The sequence below is a fragment of the Alosa pseudoharengus genome, unplaced genomic scaffold (assembly GCF_046254945.1).
Source record: "Alosa pseudoharengus isolate Yale_2024_CS ecotype anadromous, Long Island Sound unplaced genomic scaffold, YU_APseudo_1.1 YU_APseudo_1.1_scf_16, whole genome shotgun sequence".
In the NCBI taxonomy this organism is placed as follows: domain Eukaryota; kingdom Metazoa; phylum Chordata; class Actinopteri; order Clupeiformes; family Clupeidae; genus Alosa; species Alosa pseudoharengus.
Genome location: NW_027468630.1, coordinates 36,755,079 through 36,776,354, shown reverse-complemented (window position 1 = coordinate 36,776,354; position 21,276 = coordinate 36,755,079). Strand labels below are relative to the sequence as shown.

Genomic DNA, 21,276 nt, shown 5'->3' with positions numbered 1-21,276 from the left:
GCAACTTTTAGCATTATGACGTGACCGGCAGCTGAAAGCAATCACCACAATCTTTCTCCCACTGGAGCTGTGAATATTCTGAACGTTTTGGACGTTTCGCCTGCCGTGATACTTTACTTGCTCGTAAAACTCTCCTTCAGAGGCACATTTCTCTAATAACAGACAAGGTAAGTGTTTTGGTTTTTGGTATTTGAGTCATTCATGTTGTCAAACGTTGTTTCCTTTTAGACATTCTCTGGCTATAACGTTAGCATGTATGACAGTGGGTCACAAAAACGTAGAAAACGTTAACGTTAATGTTAGTGAAATAGTTAACGTTAGCACCTTATTACGTTGATATTTATTATGTAAGGAAACCCACTGTTAATCAACGTTAATGTCGTCGACTTTACAGTGACCGGTTAGCTGTAGGTTTTGATAGCTGACAGTCAAACGTAACGTAACGTTGGCTCCCAGCTAAGCACTAACATTACATTTCATTAGGCAGCAGCGTTTTAACTAGAAACGTAATCTCTGGTTCTATTTAACATTAGGTCACTTTCCACAGGTGTATAGAATCAAGCACCTAGAATAGATTATGAATGCAGACTGGTGCTTGATTATTGTTCTGCTACTGCTCGTGTGTGAGGTGGTTAGCCGGTTACATTTGCTGGACAGACAGACAACAGTTTCCCCAAGAATGACGCTGATGTTCCTTTTAAATGTTTTACTTGGAAACACTGTAAAACTAAGCATACATACAAAATATATCTTAGTTATATGTTCAGATTACAGCAGATATGTACACAATCACGTAACATTACATGCTTTTAATACAAATGGATGGGTTAGCTTAAGGCTAATATGTATGGTGAATTCCATTGGGTTGTTACCAATTAGCATATTGGACAAAGGTAATCATTCAAAACGAACTAAATTCCATAGACAAAGTTCCACACGAGGAACTTTTTCATTGCAACTAGAAATCATAAAACTGAGAAAATACTTACAGGCAAATGTTTTCTGGCCATGTAAAACTGAGTGGTAAAAAACGTGTCTGAGTAACTCATCAATGTCGCTCTGAACTAACTACGGAAACCCCGCAGGTACAAAATAACGTTACTGCAAGTGCATTTGACCACTAGAGGTCTCCCTACTCCTAAATTAACAACAGAACAGCACACTCCCCGCCTGTTATACTACATTATAACACTATTCCCCTTTCACAAGTAGAACAACTTCTGAGACTGGCCTAGAATACACCTTCTGGATACCCTGTTTGACCACCTTCACTTCCACTTTGCGAACTTTAGAGTCTTTGCTGGGAATGGTGTTAACCACTACTCCAACAGGCCATTTATTTCGCTTGACTTGTGCATCTTTGAGAAGCACGACATCTCCTTCTCTCAGGTTTGGCTTTTCCTCGTGCCATTTTCGCCTTGGTTGGAGTGACACCAGATATTCTTGACGCCAACGTTTCCAGAATGTGTCAGCTAGAGACTGGACTTGTTTCCACTGCTTGTTGTACAGGTCTTTGAGGTCGTACTCTCCTGGAGGTGGTGACACTGGCTCAACTTTCTGTGTTAGAAGCATAGCAGGCGTCAGGACAGTGGGCATGTCTGGATCGGATGACACAGGAACCAGGGGTCTGGTGTTCATTATGGCCATGACTTCGGACATCAGTGTGACCAGAACCTCATGAGACAGATGGGGGGTGTTTGTCTGTATCAGCAGTGCATCCAATATCCTGTGTGCGACGCCTATCATCCGCTCCCACACTCCACCCATGTGTGAGGAGTGGGGAGGGTTGAACATCCAAGTGCTGCTTTGGTCTTGCAGGTAAGCGGTCAGTTCATGGTCTTCAGATTTTATTTGAAGTTCCTTGCATGCCCCGACAAAGTTTGTCCCTTGGTCAGAACGAAAGAGGCGCACAGGCCCACGAACAGCTGTGAATCTTCTCAATGCATTTATAAAGCTTGAGGATGACAGAGACTCGATCACTTCGATATGCACAGCTCTTGTAACCAGGCAAGTGAAGATGACTGCCCAGCGTTTATTCTCTGCAATGCCACCTCGGGTTCGTCTTGAGCTTATGGTCCATGGACCAAACACATCAACACCTACATTTGTGAATGGAGGACCTGGGTTGAGTCGTTCAGCAGGTAAGTTTGAAATTTTTTGTTCTTCCATTCTTCCTCTCAGCTTGATACAGGTTACACATTTACGTAAGATGCTTGACACTAACCTCTTGCCTCCAATCAGCCACAGTCCAGCAGAGCGCACAGCGCCTTCTGTAAGATGCCTGCCCTGATGTGCGACCTGTTCATGATAGTGCCTCACCAATAAGGTAGCTATGTGATGCTTCTTGGGGACTATGATTGGGTGTTTCTCCTCCCAGGGTACGCCCGCCAAGGTGATGCGCCCTCCAACTCTTAGTAGGCCATCTGTATCCACAATGGGACTCAGTTTCCTCAGAGGACTGGACTTAGAGACGGTACCTCCTTTGGAAAGGCTTTTCATCTCCTTAGCAAACACATTGTGTTGAGCATTTCTGATGAGCACTAGTTTTGCTTGTGTCAACTCATCTATCTTGCTGGGCTGGCTTTTCGTGCAAGACCTGACCTTATGTATGAGCTTGGCCATGGCTCGACTCAGTGCCTTCCAACTGGAGAATCGTTCGAATCGATGAGACCCCAGCTCACCGTCGGAGGCTTTGGTTATGAAAGCTTTGACCTGTGGGCGTATGTCAATGTCTGCGTCAGGGTCTATGAGTTCAAATGTCTCTGGCTGTGAGCAGGTGTCTCTGGACAAGAAAGCTGGGCCCTTAAGCCAGATGGTATCTTTCAACATGGCTGCTGGCACTGAGCGGGTCCCATGATCTGCAGGGTAGTGTTCTGTACTGACAAAGCGCCACTGTTCAGGGTTTGTGGACTTCCTGATGCGAGCAACTCTGTTTGCCACATATACATAAAACCTTCTGCTTGTGTTGTTGATATAGCCCAGTATGATCCGGCTGTCTGTGTAGAATGTAACTTTGTGGATGTCTGTGTCCAGTTCATCTGTAATTAAGTCTGCCAATTCAACAGCCAAGACAGCAGCACAAAGCTCTAGCCGTGGAACAGTGTGGGGGATGTGGAGCCAGCTTTGACTTGCCCATGAGGAATCCAATGTGAGTGTGACCTTCTTGGTCTGTTGCATTGAGGTAGGCCACTGCTGATATTGCCATGGTGGAGGCATCAGAGAAGACACAGACTTCTCTAAATTTTGTGGAGCGCAGAGAGACAGGCACATAGGGTCTTTCTATCTGAAGCTGCTCAAGTTCAGAGAGTGAGTCTGTCCATAGTCTCCACTGTTCCTCTTTCAGTGCTGGTAAAGGTGCATCCCATTCAGTTTGTTCAGCGGACAGCTCTCTGACTAAGGCCTTTCCTTGGATTGTTACAGGTGCCACATATCCTAGGGGATCATAAAGGCCATTAACTGTGGACAAGATTCCCCTCCTAGTGAATGGCTTCTTCTCTTTGGACACACTGAAGGTGAATGTGTCAGACTGTAAGTTCCAGGTAAGTCCTAGACTGCGCTGCTGTGGTAAGGGGTCTACAGTTAGCTCCAAATCCACCAGGTTTTTGGCTCTCTCTTCCGGAGGAAAGACATCCATCACTGCACGGCTATTAGAGGCTATTTTGTGTAATTTGATGCTTGACTCAGCTAACATTTCTTTTGTTCTTTTCAGGATGGAGATGGCTTCGTCGTCAGTAGGGAATTAAGTGAGCCCATCATCAACATAGAAGTTTCTCATGACGAATTGCTTAGGTTCGGCACCGTGTTCTTTTTCTCCATGCAGGACCGCTCTTCTCAGGCCGTAAATGGCTACCGCAGGGGAAGGAGAGTTCCCAAAAACATGCACTTTCATGCGGTATTCAGTGATCTGCTTGCTTGGGTTGTTATCTTCAAACCACAGAAACCTCAGGAAATCGCGATGGTCTTCACGGACGATGAAGCAGTAGAACATCTGTTGGACATCAGCCGAAACCGCTACAGGCTCTTTGCGGAAATGCATGAGGACTCCCAGCAGTGTGTTGTTCATGTCAGGCCCTTTAAGAAGGACATCATTGAGAGAGAGGCCCTCGTGCTTGGCGCTGGAATCGAATACCACACGTATTTGGTCTTTTTTCTGTGGGTGATAGACACCGAATATTGGTAGGTACCAACGTTCCTGTTCTGCAGTCAGCGCTGGGGCGGGTTCTGCTTGATCGGAATTGAACATTGCTTGCATGAAACTGAAGAAGTGTTCTTTCATGCCTTGTTTCTTTTCTAGCATGCGGAGTAGGGACGTGAGACGGTTGACAGCATGTCGTCTGTTGTTGGGTAGACGCGGCCTATTTGACCTGAAAGGGAGAGGTGCTACCCAGCAATTTGCTTCGTCCATGTAGACCTCTTTGTCCATGAGGTCAAGGAACAGCTCATCTTCAATGGACATGCCAAGCTTGTCGTCATGCTGCGTTCTTTGAAACACATTTCTGCCCAAGCGGTCTACCTCATAGCTGACACTGGCTACATAAGAAACACCTGGGGACATGTGGGGTGGCACAGGTTTATCAATCTTCTCTTTTACTACTAAACTGCTGGTGCATGGGCTCAGGATGGCGGCTTTGTGTGTTCTTCCCAGACACACATCTCCTATTATCACCCATCCAAGATCGAGTCGCTGGGCAAACGGTGCATTGGGAAGCCCATTACATTGTTCTCGTACTTTGTGCACCTGGATTAAATCCCGTCCAAGAAGAAGTAAGATTGACGCATCTGGGTCCAGGGCTGGGATTTTGTCTGCAAGGTGCTTGAGATGGGGATGATGTCTGGCTACCTCTGGTGATGGTATTTCAGACCTGTCGTCTGGCAGCATGTCACACTCAATCAGAGTAGGCAAGGGAATGTGGGCATTGCCGTCTAATGATTCCACAATGAAGTTACTGGCGCGTCGCCCGGCAGTCTTAACCACCCCTGAGCATGTCTTCAGTGTGTATCTCGCTCCTGCTCCTTTGACCCCAAAATGTTCAAAGAATTCTGTTCTGCCAAGTGACTTGTTGCTTTGCTCGTCAAGAACAGCATAGGTCTTCATAGCTTGGTCTCTTTGCCCTGCAGGATACACCAGGACGAGACAGATCTTGGAACATGATTTTGAAGTGTTCACACTCCCACAGATTTCAGTGCATTTGGATGTCACCGATGGAACAACCTCCAGCTGCTGCTGCTGCTCCCCGCCATGATCTGTAGTACTCACACGGGCATCAGTTTTCCATGGGGCGGGCCCAGGATGTAGCGCTGACGGGTGTCTGTTGCTGTTGCACTCTTTGCACTCCACAGGCTTGTCACAGTCTTTAGCAAGATGGTTAGATGTTGCACAGCACCTGAAACAGATGTGCTTTTCTTTCAGATAAGCTTTCCTTTCATCCAATGTTTTATTTCTGAAGCTGCGGCACTTTCTCAGTGGATGAGGCTTGTTATGTAGCGGGCACTGTTTGTCAGGATCGATCATCATCTTTGCTAATTGCTGTTGTGCTGTCACCACTACTTGTTGAGACTTCAGTCTTTCTTACAGCAACTGATGTTCTCGCGTGATGACTGGATGACTGGAAAACACTTTTTTCTGTCTTGATGGCACACCATGCTCCCGTTATGCTGGCAAAGCTGGGGTCATTGCGCGTTTTTGCTTGTTCAATGACGAAGTTCACAAAGACTACAAATGGAGGGTAGGGCACCTTGTGTTGTTCTTTGTAACGTGATCCTACAGTAATCCACTTTTCTTGTAGGTTGTGCGGTAGTTTCTGGACAATCGGGCTGACTCCACGGGAGGTGTTGAGATACGACAGGCCAGGTAAGTACCCGTCTGCCCTAGCTGCTTCTAGTTCCATGAGAGTGTCTCCAAGCTCTCTTAGTTTGTGGTTGTCTTTGGCTGAGATTTTGGGGAAATCTTCAACTTTTTTGAGGCGGGCGTTTTCGATCACCTCAGGTGAGCCATAAACATCTTCCAATCTTTGCCACAACATCTTGAGGCCTGTTGGTGCATTATGAATATGTACTGCTCTAATTCTTTTAGCTTGCTCAGACGATGATGGACCTAGCCATTTACATAGCAGATCAAGCTCCTCTCTAGCAGAGAGTTTTAAGTCATCAGTAGAACTGAGGAAAGATGCTTTCCAGGCCCAGTAATTCTCTGGCTTATCATCAAACTTTAGCAGGCCTGAACTCACCAGCTCACGTCGCATCAGGTACTTGCCTAAGTCTGTTTTAGCTGCAGTACTGTATTGGCTCGTGTCATACATAGGGAGTGGATGCGCTTGATATGGCAAGGGAGGCTTGTAATCATCGCTGATGATGTTGTAGGTAAGTTCTCTATAGCTGTGTGGTTTTCTTTGTGCATTTACAGTGCTAGTGACCGGATTCGAATTCCAGGTAGCTTCTCCTCTCGACGAGCGTTGTCGAGCCAATTCGAGGAACTCATAGTCACTGATTTCACTCGATGTTGTATCACCTTGGTTCTCACAGCTCTTCACTTCACCGCTGTCCATGTTAGATTGGCGCACTGGTGTGTGTGGAGTTGTAGGTGGCTTTGCATCGGGAGGTGAGACTGTGACTAATGTGTTGATTGTTCTTCCACTCTGATAGGACTGACGGCCTGGATGTTGAACATGGGTCTGCACAGTAGCACTTTCACCATTAAGTTCAGATGGGGTCTGAGGCAGCATGTTGGTTTTAATTGGCTGAAGTGGGCTTAACAGTTCATAATCATCTTCGGCAGCTGCTTCTAGCATTTCAGCTTCTGCAATTGTGGCTGCCGCAGCCTTTTCTAGTTTCAGTTCATGCAAACTGGCGTGTAGTATAGCTTGTTGTTTTAATAGCTCAGCCTCTCGCTTAGCAAACGCCAGCTCAGCGCGCGCAGCTTCTGCTTTAGCCCGTGCTTTTAAAGCGAGGGAATTAGCTACAGAGCGTTTGCTTGTTCTTGAACAGTTGGATATTTGTGACCGTGTCTCTAGTTCTTCAAAATCCATTTCTTCGTTTCTTTGTGTGGTGATGATTGTTTTGTTTTCTACTTACAGGACGATTATTGGCCGTTGGAAGAGTTGCCTTTTTACTGTTCTGCCCCCGCTCGTGTGTGAGGTGGTTAGCCGGTTACATTTGCTGGACAGACAGACAACAGTTTCCCCAAGAATGACGCTGATGTTCCTTTTAAATGTTTTACTTGGAAACACTGTAAAACTAAGCATACATACAAAATATATCTTAGTTATATGTTCAGATTACAGCAGATATGTACACAATCACGTAACATTACATGCTTTTAATACAAATGGATGGGTTAGCTTAAGGCTAATATGTATGGTGAATTCCATTGGGTTGTTACCAATTAGCATATTGGACAAAGGTAATCATTCAAAACGAACTAAATTCCATAGACAAAGTTCCACACAAGAGGAACTTTTTCATTGCAACTAGAAATCATAAAACTGAGAAAATACTTACAGGCAAATGTTTTCTGGCCATGTAAAACTGAGAGGTAAAAAACGTGTCTGAGTAACTCATCAATGTCGCTCTGAACTAACTACGGAAACCCCGCAGGTACAAAATAACGTTACTGCAAGTGCATTTGACCACTAGAGGTCTCCCTACTCCTAAATTAACAACAGAACAGCACAATTATACTGTGTGAAGAGACCTGATGAAACCCATCATGGTTTCATTCATGGCATGAATACTCATTGTTGATGGTCGTAACGTTATACTGTAGCTTCTACCGTTCACATTTTAGTTAAAGCTAACATATGCTCCTGTTTTTATTTACCAAACGTTGTACACCGCTTGTTTGTATAAATAGACCAGGCTACGTTTTCATTCTACGCTGTTGATTCTTATGTAGCCTAAGTAACTAAATACTATCACGGTATGCTATCATAGTTCGTTTTTTGATGGGTTTCATCAGGTCCCTTTCCACAGTTGTATACAATCAAGCACCTAGATAATGAATGCATGGTGCTTGATTAATACTGTGGAGAGGGACCTTATGAAAGCCATGAATAGGCTACTGTTAGGAAATATGAAGTATTGTACAGAAGTTGCGCTATAACGTTTGTGTTGTCTACATAGGCTACAATAGTATGTTTGCTTGGCCTACTCATTTCTGCATTGTTCTGGCCTATAAATTAAAGTGTAGCCTGGCACGTGAATCGAGCTTTCCGGTTGTACATTGTAATTTGTAGGAAAAAATGTGTCTGACAGACCTAGCAAGCTGTTTTTATAGCAGTTGGTTATCAAGATACTTAGGCCTAGTATCAGAATGATCAGTCCTTACTCATATGATTATCAAAAGCAACAACAAACCCATGCCTAAAAAGTATTCTAAGCTGCTTATGTTTTATATTGAAAAGCTGATGATTAGCTATCAACTATCCTTAAACTGAAAACAATAAAACACAGAATTCTGCTTTGTTTGTAATTTAATATTATAGGCTAGTATTTAACTACCAGTAGCTTGATGGTGCAACAATTGTATTGTACTCTACCTTTTTTAATTGTCCTAGAATTGTAGAGAATTGTTTAAAAAGCTTAAACTGTTTACCATGGTATTCGTTAGGTTAAACATGTGTCAGCCTAATGTAACTTCACTTAAATAAATAAGCTGTATTGAACAATTGTACAATTGCAGACATTCCTTGTATTGTTTTGGTATAGCTGTTAAACTTGCTTGCTTTTGTCTTTTAGGTTCCAGACCAGACCAGTGGTGATGACCATTGACATTGTGTGTGTGCCTGTCTGTGCACACCTGTCAACCATACATCTCTGACAATGTTGCTAGCAACATACCTACTAACATACATTCTTACAAACATGCGACCACATCTCAACATATCTGTGCACATACCATTTAACCATACTGAGACGTTTCTGAGATCTACACTGACATTCTGAGAACTATTGTTGGAACTTGTATACCTGTGAATCATATTTGTCAACCATTCATACCTTTGAATCATACCTGTGCTGTAACATCTGTGAAACTTAGTTATGCTGTTAGACCTCTGTTTTTAGACCTGAGCTGTGCTGTGTGAAAAATAAGATTCTAACCTAAGTTCTGTCTAAAACTGATCATCTGAAGGGCTGACTCTATATATCACCATCAAATTTGACCTAATACCATTAACTGAGGCCTCTAGCTGTTGGTGCCAGTTCAGAGTTACCACTGATAAATAAATCTGTCTTAGGATAATATGATTGGCATTATCAAGTTCTGTGTGTATATATATATATATATATACACACAACTGATTTTTACTTCAAGCTTACATTGGTAAGTGTTCATTAGTGTATTCTGAGTATCATTCTGCTGTATTAAAACAAAGAATGTTTTATTGAATTGACCATTCATTTTTACTGACTGTCATATACTCTAAGCTAACATCTAACCAAGTAAGTGGTTTTCAAGAATACTGTAAGACTGTATAATCTGAATAATCATACTGTAAGTAATATAATGTTATACACAGCAGCTTTTTTGCATTTACATGCAATGGTAATTCCCTGGAATTGCATTTTCTAGTTAAGCTAAGCAATTAGAATCCTATGGCAGGTGTTCAGGCCACCTGCAGCCTCAGGCTTTAAAGGGGTGGTTCAGGATTTTGGACATAAGACCTCATTTCCAAGTAAGCAAGTGTGATATTTATCAGTGGAGACCGTTTTCAACACGTTTCATCCAGTCCTTCTAATTGCAGAGTTCGCAGGTGCTAGGCTAGCGCAAGTCAACGGTATGTGCTAGCCTGCCACTAAAGACAGTCTTACCCACTCCAAAGTACAGCCGAGGCAAATTCCAGACAATCGATGTAAATGTCTGTGTTGATAGAATAGTGTAAGAAATACAACTACCCTCGCATCGCATTGCAATAGTTATACTTTGGTCCCTGAAGTTGGTAGTAGTCATTTTGCATCTCAGCGGCGGACTGATATCCCCATTGGAGTGCGCTTTACTGTTTACTTTTCGGCGCAGTACTACTAACCGGAGCAAGTATAATTCCGCCGCTGCTAAGAAACTAGTCCCTCAAAATGTAATGCGATCGTTGAAATGCAAGGATAGAATAACGTTAGAAATAACACTATCAAAACAGACATTTACATCGATAGTCTGGCGTTATAATTTATTTGCCTCGGGTGTACTTTGGAGCGGGTAAGACTGTTTTTAGTGGCAGGCTAGCACATACCGTTGACTTGCGCTAGCCTAGCACCTGCGAACTCTGCAATTAGAAGGACTGGATGAAACGTGTTGAAAACGGTCTCCACTGATAAATATCACACTTGCTTACTTGGAAATGAGGTCCTATGTCCAAAATCCTGAACCACCCCTTTAAGCATACAATCTGGGTCAATTAAGACTACACATCCTATTCAACTGTTTCCTCTACCCAAAACTGTTTCAAAATAAAAGTCCTCACTACAATAATCCACTGTTAAACAATGTAACCCATTAAACTACTGAACTTTTTGCATTCAACTTTTAAATGGTCTACTTTTAAACTATCATTAAACTATCTATCTATTAAACTAGCTGTCTATCAACAACTTTTAACTTGTCATCAACTATGTCAACACTTGTCATCAACTATGACTCCTACCCACTGTAGCTAGTTAGCATGGTTAACATGTCAGCATCGCTAACATTGTTAACATTTTTAGCAAAACTGCTAAAAATGATTAGCTAGGTTAGCTAAGCCACATGGTTAACATAGTTAGCATGCTAGTTAGCATTGTTAGCATAACAACTAAAAATGATTAGCTAGGTTAACTAAGTCACATGGTTAGCATAGTTAATATGTTAGCATGTTAGTTAGCATAGTTAGGATAACTACTAAAAATGATTAGCTAGGTTAGCTAACTCACATGGTTAGCATGTTAGCATTGTTAACATGCTAGTTAGCATAGTTAGCATAACTACTAAAAATGATTAGCTAGGTTAGCTAAGTCACATGGTTAACATAGTTAGCATGTTAGCATAGTTAGCATGCTAGTTAACATAGTTAGCATAACTACTAAAAATGATAAGCTAGGTTAGCTAAGTCACATGGTTAACATAGTTAGCATGTTAGCATTGTTAGCATAGTTAACATGTTTAGCAAAACTGCTAGAAAATGTTAGTTAAGTTAGCTAAGTAACATGGTTAACATAGTTAACATTGCTAGCATAGTTAGCATGTTTAGCAAAACTGCTAGAAATGTTAGCTAAGTAGCATAGTTAGCATGTTAGCACTGCTATAAAACATTAGCTAAGTAACATTGTTAGCATAGTTCAAAATCTTAGCATAACTGCTAGCAAACATTAGAGCCATTCTAACTTTCAGTTATCATCAAATATCTACCTATACACAGCCATTAAACTATTTGAATATCAACCTTCATTAAACTGCTAGAAAACGTTAGCTAAGTTACATGGTTAGCATTGCTAGCACTGCTATATAACATTAGCTAAGTAACATGGTTAGCATAGTTAAAAATCTTAGCATAAATGCTAGCAAATATTAGAACCATTCCAACTTTCAGTTATCGTCAAATATCTACCTATACACAGCCATTAAACTATTTGAATATCAACATTCATTAAACTGCTAGAAAACGTTAGCTAAGTTACATGGTTAGAATGTTAGCATTGCTAGCACTGCTATATAACATTAGCTAAGTAACATGGTTAGCATAGTTAAAAATCTTAGCATAACTGCTAGCAAATATTAGAGCCATTCCAACTTTCAGTTATCGTCAAATATCTACCTATACACAGCCATTAAACTATTTGAATATCAACATTCATTAAACTGCTAGAAAACGTTAGCTAAGTTACATAGTTAGCATGTTAGCATTGCTAGCACTACTATATAACATTAGCTAAGTAACATGGTTAGCATTGTTAAAAATCTTAGCATAACTGCTAGCAAATATTAGAGCCATTCCAACTTTCAGTTATCGTAAAATATCTACCTATACACAGCCATTAAACTATTTGAATATCAACATTCATTAAACTTCCAGTCTGTCAACAACTTTTAAACTATTTACCTTCAACTTTTAAATGGTCTACTTTTAAACTATCATTAAACTATCTATTAAACTAGCTGTCTATCAACAACCTTTAAACTATCTACTGTCTATCAACAACTTTTAAACTATCTACATTCAGCTTTTAAACAGTGTACTTTTAAACTATCAACTTTAAGCTATGCAACCACCATGTCTATCCTAGCATCACCGTAGTAACCATCTCTGTATTATCTGTTTTAACTATACATGATATTTTACATCACAACTTTAGCATTTTCATGCACTGGTAATTCCTTGGAATTGCATTTCTAGTTGTTATTGTTATTATTATTATTATTATTATTATTATTATTATATAATTAGGCCTATGCTGTACTGTAGTAGGCTACCGGTGTATACGTACTATTACTTTTATTATGCTTAATGTAAGCATTTAACTTTTATGTTAAAGGGACACCAGGCAACGTTTTCGTGTTAATTAATCATCTTCGTAAGTCGGTATATGGTTAAATGACTCATTACGGGGCGAATGAAGGCTCTCTCGCCCGCCCCTACTGCCTGTAGGAAGAATATCCCACTTGCAAGTTCGGTGTATCCTACCCGCCGAACTTCAGTCTCACAAAGTCTCAGACATCGCGAGAAGCAGGATCAGTTTACATCCTGCATCCCCAGCACAGAGGCAGGCTAACGTATAATGGCAGAGCTTGCGAATAAGCAGTGAAAACCCTTGATGGAAGATGCAAAGAAAAGGAAAAGAGCTTCAGACCGAGCGAGGGCTCGCACACGTATCGACACGTACAGACAGTAGGGGGAGCTTCGTAGAGAAAAAGAATCAGGCTTGCCTGGTATCCCTTTAAACTATTATTTTAATGAATACTGCAAGTCACTTTGAATATAGCCTAGCAGATTTTCTGCTAAAGAAACGTCTACTCATTTGGAAGGTGTATCACTCACTGCTTCACTTCTTTTGGTGTAACATAAAAAAATGGCATCACTGAAGTTTTTCCACCTTGGTTAGTAACCTACCCACCTGGGGTCTATTTCCCAAGCATAGTTCCTAACTATGATAGCAAATGTAGATTTGACTTACGCATGAACAAACACTTAAGCTTCGATCATGTCACATATTATCACATTTTTAATTTTGGAAAATTAAAAAATAAGAGCATATCTGTTAGGCCTATAGGCTAGACTATGCTATAGGCTATTTTCTTGAATTTCCCCTTGGAGATCAATAAAGTATCTATCTATCTATCTATCTATCTATCTATTAGCTCTAAATAAAATGTATCTGTTATCTAAACGTAGCCTATCTGTAAAGTGACTAATATTGTCAACTCAGATTTGGCAGTGACGCTGCCACGGAAGATGCATTGTAGTTAGCAACTATGCATTTGGGAAACGCACCCGGTCTGGCCCATGGATAAATTATCTGGTCGTCTCGAACACAGATCGCCCTAAACTGGCCTCCTGTGAAAAGACATGTTCAAAAACAGCAACTGCTCGAGTATTAAAGCGGTCCTTTCTAACTGTTCGACCTGGGGAATTTCAAGCCGGCAAAAACCGGGTTCCGAGTTGTCGCGAACGCGGCAAAACGACATACCGATTGACACATTTCCGCTGTATTTCCTTATTGCAAATGTTAGCGAAGTGGTCTGACAACATTCTGAAGTTTTCTCTACAGATTTGGTTTGCATTGCTCTGTTAATATCAGGTTCTTCGCTGCATCATCGAGGTTGAACATTTTAAACAAGGCACAATTACGCGATTATATTGTGGTCACTTGAGGTGACAACAAGACTTGTGAAAAAGTTGAGTGGAAAAGTTCAGTGGACATCATAATAGGTGGTTTTTAGGCTAACACTCCTTACACAATATTTTGAACTTACACAATTCTCATTAAAGGAATGGCACATCCAAGAAAAAAAACGAAAGAAGATGATGACCTGCGAGGAGCAACTGGGGGTGAAGGTAGGCAGGCTACTGTAACGTTAGGCTTTTCATTATTCACTAACGTTGAATTTCCTGAGGTCTTGATGTGAGTGCCATGGCTAAACATTTCTCAGACCTAGGCAAAACGGCTAGCCTACATCTATGTTTAGATCGATCTGAAATGACAGTAACTTATTATTAGTATTATATATATATATAAAAGAAATAACAGTTTAAATGTGAGTAAGCCAACGTTGGATCCGATTCGGAAACACGATTTCGTCCCCCCGGAATTCCCGTTTCCTTTATGCCACTGAAGTCCTTTCATTGTTGCAAGGCGTAGCACTGCACAGTAGCCTACAGCGGCTAAGCACAAGAATCGTTCAGTTTTTGCAGAAAGCACGAAACTGGGCCCAGTTATACTACCCCTAGTGATCAAACATTGAAATGAACCCCAGAACCATACACTGTGCTTAAAGCAACACCAAAGAGTTTTTTGTACCTTAAAATAATGTTTCCAAAAATCGTTTCAGTGGTTAATCAACTCGTAACAGGGTGAATGGCACTTCTGCATTCGCTTCGCGGCCCTCTATCGGCTATAACCGCACTATGTAAGTTTGCCAGATCGGGTAGCGGATCTGTAGTTCCATGGAATGAGACATAAGAAACTACAAATTTGACTTGCATCTGATGTCGCAATACATCGTACTTTCATAAAATCATGAAATCATCGTACTTTCATAAAATCAAAAGCCAGTGCTGGATAAACAAGTGTGCGTGCGACAGAGGAAAAGTTATTTGGTGTTGCTTTAAGTTAAGACACCAATGCTAAAGTTGACTAAAAAGAGGAATGAAAAATATTTTTTTTGAAATGTAAATGCCTTAAATTAAAAAAAAAAAATGAGGGGAAAAATCCAACCTATAGAGACACCAATTGTCTTTGTGAATGAATCATGTATCGTAAATGAATACATGTTATCCTTTAAAATACAGGGGGCATAAGTAAGGAACTCCCTGTGTTAAATTCCCATATCGGCAGGCAGATTTTTTTTTTTTAAAGGCCTTTTCATGGATCCAGGATACTATGCATCCTGATCAAGTTCCTTGGTCTTTGGAATTAAAATAGCCCCACATCATCACATACCCTTCACCATACCTAGATATATCATGGTTTTATTTCAGTTAGCCTAATAGCTCAATGCAAATCAAACCAGCTATTATGCTGGTAGGCCTCATTTTTTTAATTAAGGCATTAAGATACATTTCCAAAAGATGAATTTTTATTCCTCTTTTTAGTCAACTTTAGCATGGGTGTCTTAACTTATGCACAGCTGTGTGTGTGTGTGTGTGTGTGTTTATACAGTTAATAACAAAATTATTCATACCCCTGGCAAATATTGATTTAATTTTCTCTTGACCAATATGTTTGTTCTTACTGAAATGACACTGTCACATGCCAAAAGGTTGCAAGACAATGTGGGAGAAACATGGAATAAAAAAAAGAATAATTTTCATCTTTTTTTAACATTTTCATGAAATATGGCATGCCCAAAATTATATATATAATTATATATATAGCGGGGAAAATAAGTATTGAACACGTCAACATTTTTTTCAGTAAGTATACTTCCAGTGAGGCTATTCGCATGAAATTTTCACCGGACATTAGTATTAACTTAGGTAATCCACACATATATAAAAATCCAAACATTAATGTGTAAAAGTAGTGTTATGAGTAAAAATGTGGAATGGCACAGGGAAAAAGTATTGAACACGCTAAGATAAAGCAGTACACAAACGCAAGGAATGGCAAGGAACAAACTGGAATCTATAAGTAGTTAGAGAAATTATCCCTCCTATCTGTGCAAATTGATATAAGCTGGGTTAGTACATACTGGTGGGCTATAAAAAGGTTTTTTGTTAACAAGGTGTCACACAAGAAACATTTCATGATGGGTAAAAGCAAAGAGCTCTCCCAAGATCTTTGCAACCTTATTGTTGCCAAACATATTAATGGAACTGGTTACAGATGCACTTCAAAACTTCAGAATCATCCAGCAAGCAGTATTGGAGCCATTATTTGCAAGTGGAAGGAACATCACTACATCATCAACTGGCCATGCACAGGATCTCCTTGCATGATTTCTGACCAGGAAGTCAGAAGGATAGTCAGAAGAGTAGCCCAAGAGCCAAGGACCACTCTGAGAAAGCTCCAGAAAGATTTGGAGGCAGCAGGTACAATTGTTACAGAGAAAATCATAGGTAATGCACTCCACCGCCATGGCCTCTATGCACGCTCATCCAGCATGATTCTATTGCTGAAGAAAAACATGTCGAAGCTCGTTGAAAGTTTGCTACACAACATTTGAACAATCCTATGAAATACTGAGAGAATTTATTCTGGTTAAAAATGTAACTTTTCGGATGTCATACTACACACCATATTTGGAGGAGAAATGACACTGTGCATCACCCTAAAAATACCCTACCAACAGTGAGGTTTGGAGGTGGTGGCATCATGGTGTGGGCTGTTTTTCATCTCATGGTACTAGCAGACTTCATACAGTTGAAGGAATGATGAATGGAGTCATTTTTTTCTGGGAGAATCTTTACATCCACCAGGATGATGAGGATGAGACATGGCTAGACCTTCCAGCAGGACAATGATCCTAACCATTCAGCAAAGGAAACTCTCAATTGGTTTCAGAGAAAGGAAATCAAGGCCCTGACTTCAATTCAATTGAACAGTTTTGGAAGTTAACTAAAGATCAGGATTTACAAGAGGGTTTAGCTTTCACTGGATTGTCTTTTTGACCTATGGACATGGCCTGAGATTGGCATAAAAAAAGGAAGCATTAAACCCAAATTTCGTTATTTTGGGATGTTTTTCAATCAGGGGGATCTGAGGCCCGTTGCACAAAAGTAGGATCAAGATATCCAGGATAAGTGACTGAGCTGAGCTCAATGAATCCAAAACAAGAGCGTCCAGGCTTAATTGGTTACACAAAGACCAAGCCAGGATGAGCAGACATGGATTCCTCAAGCCAGGTGAAACCGATCCTGGATAAGTGCGCGCTCACGGCTCCCTCAAATAGACCCCACCACCGATCACAGATTCACTGATTCACTGATTCACCATGGCAAGTAGAGCGGCTTCAATGCTTCATCTACGGTGTAAAGTAGGTAGCAATAGCCTTTTCACAACAGCAACACCTCTGTTTAGGAGAATATTGCAACTAGTGTCGCGACCACCACGCACGAGTATAAATGGTTACGGCGCTCCCGTGACGTCACATGACAGGTCGGGAATGGCGAGTATGTAAAAGACATAATTAAAAAGAAAGGCAACACCGTCACAGTGATAAAGCAAAGCAATCTTTCCTGATGACAGTGGTCCTCTAGTGAGGGACCAATATACGTGTTAAATGAGTTAATATTCATGCTTTAAATTGAAGTTAAATATATCCTGCAGTGGTAGAGACGCATGCTGTGAATTTCAGTTAAATATGTCCTGCAGTGGCAGAGGAATTTTTGTTTTTTTCTCTGTGGCCCTAATATTCTGTCATTTTATATAGCCTTATATAGTCTGTGGAAAACTGTCAATTATCTAATGATTGCAACATCATCTAAAAATCATTATTTATCCAAAATGATTGAAATTAATGATCACAAATGTTTAAATAATGACTGTGGGTCTAGTTATGTGACAACAATGTGTAGTGGGCAGTGGAATAACTATTGAATTCTGTTTGTGGTGACTGCTGACTGAGATAAGGGATGAGATTAAATAGATCCTGGAACTTAGCCTGGTCTGGAGCAGGCTAGCTCCACAGAATAAATCTCCATGGTGACATTTACCATAACATATCCTACTGCCCCCATCCCGTTTTTGTGCAACCGGATCATGGATAAATAACCCAGATATCCTGGCTTAATCCCTTATAGTTTTGTGCAACGGGCCCCTGGTGACTTTCAAGTAAACAATGAGACTAAAACAAAAGGCTACATTAAGATTCTGGAGGAAAAGATCAGGCAGTGTGCCGTGAGACCTGCCCCAATAGGCGGTATTTGACCATTAAACCACACAATGATCCAAAACATACAACCAAACAAGGCAATAAATGGTTAACAGACAACAATATCAACATTTTAGAGTGGCCCGGCCATAGTCCAGACCTCAATCGAAATCGATTTTTGAACTAATGCAAGTAGTTAATCACAAAGGTTTAATTAATGAGGCTTGCAACATGCCCAATTGGTTAATCTTGTCACATCTATGCTTTTTATTAAGGGTGGCACGGTTCATGTAAAAAATCTGAACTGTTCGGTTCGCTTGTCTCAGTGTGGGGCATGTGTGGGGCATTTGTGCATCGTAGAGTTTTGATGGTTCATGGCAAACGTAATGTAGCTTCATGCCCATATGGGACCTCAGACAGTTTTTTTCCTCTTTCGCGTGAAAGCGGAGGTGTGGAGTGCTGTGGGTCACGTGTAGAAATGGCTAGTGGGAGAGATAATGAAGGCAGGCCGGATTTGGAGGATGCACCAGCGTCCCATAAGTCTGGTGTATGGGAAGCTTTTAGATTTAAATTTACCTATGATGACAGCGGAAAGAAAACGGTAGATAGAACTGTAACTGTGTGCAAGCATTGTGCAACACGTACTGTATTCATTATGCTAGTACAGGCCCGGAGTGGCTAATCGGGAGCTTCAGGAGGATGGGCCGGTCTTAATATCATGAGCTTAAATATTGTTTCTGAAGTTCATTTGCTGCGCCCTCACGGTACTTCAGCAGCTTAGGCTGTGCGGTCGCATCCCCTTTATCGCAGTTTCCCAATATTAACAAAGTAGCCCTCACAAAAACTGTCTGGAAATATTTGCAATAATTAAGGGGAATAGGAGGCTATATAAGTGGCCCCTCCTCCAGTGGCACGGCTCTGACAAACTCTGTAAGGTAATAACCCCAGATCTCAGAAGCCCTCAAAAATCAAATATCATTACAATCTGTGTTTACCACAGGTTACTCTATACAACTACAGGTGGCACTGTGGTAACTCTATATAAAACATATTGATCTCAATGGTGCATTTTGCCCATGTTCAGGGTGGAAAATAAAAAAAGAAAGATTTGTATAAGACAAATCAAATTGGTGTCTTTAAAAAGAAGGGATCATGGTGAATAAAGGAACTAATATAAAAAAATATTTGTATATTCCCACAAGGTGTTTGGGTGCGCTGAACATGAGAACCAAAATGATTTTTCAGACTTGTGAGGTCTGCTGTTCAGACCCTGAAGGAATTTAGTCTCTGTTCATAGCTTTTTGTGAGAGTGTTTCTACTTATCTCAATAAAGAAAATAAATCAAGAGCCTATGTTGAGTACAAATATGTCTTCTGAAGGCCTAAACAGAGCCCAACCAAAAACTCCAATACAATTTTGATCACTTTGAGGGACAGCTATGACCATGCAGGATCATCCAGACCAAACGTGACAATTTTGCTACATACTATTCCTATTTATGTACCAGCATGCAAAATTTGAGCCTCTTACATGGTTTAGTTCTTGCGCTATGGGCTTGTGAACTTTGACAAAAAAAAGAGGCCGAACGAAATCGACACCCCCCTCCCTCCGTAAAACTGGCTGTATCTTGGAAAGTATTGATCTTACATAAGAGTAATTTTACAGTGTGTCTCCTGGGTAACATAGGCACACCTGGTAATGTTTTCAGATTTTTTTGAGACCTAAGTGCGTGGGCCCTGGTTGAATTGACGTGGAATGACACTGCTAAATGGGTTTACAAAACATGTATATTATCACATTCTGTTTTTATTTGCATTTTACACAACGTCCCAACTTTTTGGGGTTGTACTTTGCAAAGCTATTTCACCACTTTCCTCTCAGGATTGTGTTGTATAGCCATTTAGCCATTGCCGGTATTAGCACACTAGTTTGATATGACATCAACTATCACCACTTTTGTCCTTACCAAAAGTTTTGTACCTGAAAATAAATAAATAAATACATATACTGTAACTGTTTATTTTCTCTCCCTAGATGTCATAGATGACCAAATAATTGAGCAAGGAGCAGTAGTATTAAGAGGGTAAATCACTTTTGCCACATAATCCCATAAAGATGGCTTTTGTGTCTGTGTTGGTCTTTGGTGCCTCAATTTGATATATTATTGCTGTCATATTTGTTTTTATTTGCAGATATGTGATAGAAAGAATTCAGACAGAAAATCCTGACGTACACATCAGCCATGAGATCCTGGGGGGGACTCCTTGTGAGGGAGATGATCCCCAAGTGAAAGAAGTGGTGGGTCAGCTGCTCAAAATAGCTGATGACCTTAATCGCAATGCTGAACTTCAACAGTATGTTATCTCATTATTCTTTTTATGTTTTGTTTCTCTCAGCATCAAATAATCTAGCAGCACCTTCTTATGATCTACATACCTTTTTCATCTTACTTGAAAGTGATTTTGTAGTTACCATATTTTCCGGACTATAAGTCACTCTGGAGTATAAGTCGTATCAGTCAAAAAATGCGTCACGAACACAAAAAAACACATGTAGTCGCACCCGACTTTAAGTCGCATTTATTTAGAAATGTATTTCACAAAATCCAAGACCAAGAACAGACAGACTATGCAACTGGACACATAGAGATCAAAAATATTGAGAATTCTACCGGGAATGTTAATGAAGATGAAGGAGTGAATAGTGGCAAGCTAAGGCAAGCCCGATAAAGAAGGCTGCCAATAAGGGCCCGAGGATAATTGTAAAGCAATTTACAAGATGCTGATGTGGTACATGAACATTTAGCAAAAAATGTGCAGAATGCAATGCAATCAAGCATTTTGGGCGACATGGAGGCACAAGCCGGCAGCAGAGCAAATTCTACCTCCGAGAACGAGAGAAAAAGATGCTGTTTTAAAAGAACATGCAGAGGAAGGAGTGAATGGCTGCAAGATGAGGCGAGCCGGGCAATAACTAAGGCTGCCAAGGAGGGCCCAAATGCAATTGTAAAACAATTTACAAAAGATTCACTGAACAAAAATGCTGGAAAACAAAAGCGATCAGGAACTATCAGGAATTTTGAAAACACAGTGGTCATGAGACGTGAGAGAACATGGATGTGTTCTCCATTTGAGGAACGTTATAATCGACGTGAACAGCGGACGTGAACAGACAGCTACAGCCTCGGAGCGCATACTGTAGTAGGCATCCTTTCACTTTCTAGAGTGCGCATTCATTACGTGAAAGATGCTTTAAAGCAAAACAGCGATCAAATATATATA

At 40.8% G+C, this 21,276-nt stretch overlaps 2 protein-coding genes across 3 annotated transcripts in view; one reads left to right on the top strand and one right to left on the bottom strand.

The window, feature by feature from the left end:
• Nucleotides 1-690: 690 nt before the first annotated feature.
• Nucleotides 691-3,270, bottom strand: LOC143126351 (uncharacterized). Its single transcript, XM_076288246.1, has one exon. The coding sequence runs from the start codon at nucleotides 3,268-3,270 to the stop codon at nucleotides 1,192-1,194; it is 2,079 nt and encodes a 692-aa protein (XP_076144361.1). The 3' UTR covers nucleotides 691-1,191.
• Nucleotides 3,271-13,670: 10,400 nt separating this feature from the next.
• Nucleotides 13,671-21,276, top strand: part of LOC143126012 (apoptosis regulator BAX) — a 36,824-nt gene continuing 29,218 nt past the window's right edge. Inside the window, exons 1-4 of one of the 2 annotated variants that reach the window (XM_076287931.1) lie at nucleotides 13,671-13,858; nucleotides 13,953-14,018; nucleotides 20,030-20,078; nucleotides 20,188-20,349. In XM_076287931.1, coding sequence (XP_076144046.1) covers nucleotides 13,955-14,018; nucleotides 20,030-20,078; nucleotides 20,188-20,349 — 275 coding nt within the window. In that variant the 5' untranslated portion in view covers nucleotides 13,671-13,858; nucleotides 13,953-13,954. Of the gene's footprint in view, nucleotides 14,019-20,029; nucleotides 20,079-20,187; nucleotides 20,350-21,276 lie in introns of both variants that reach the window. The other variant, XM_076287930.1, reaches the window with a different exon arrangement.

What these genes read in the sequence shown, in the direction of transcription:
- LOC143126351 (XM_076288246.1), bottom strand. Translation starts at nt 3,270, where the DNA reads ATGTGCCTGTCTCTCTGCGCTCCACAAAATTTAGAGAAGTCTGTGTCT.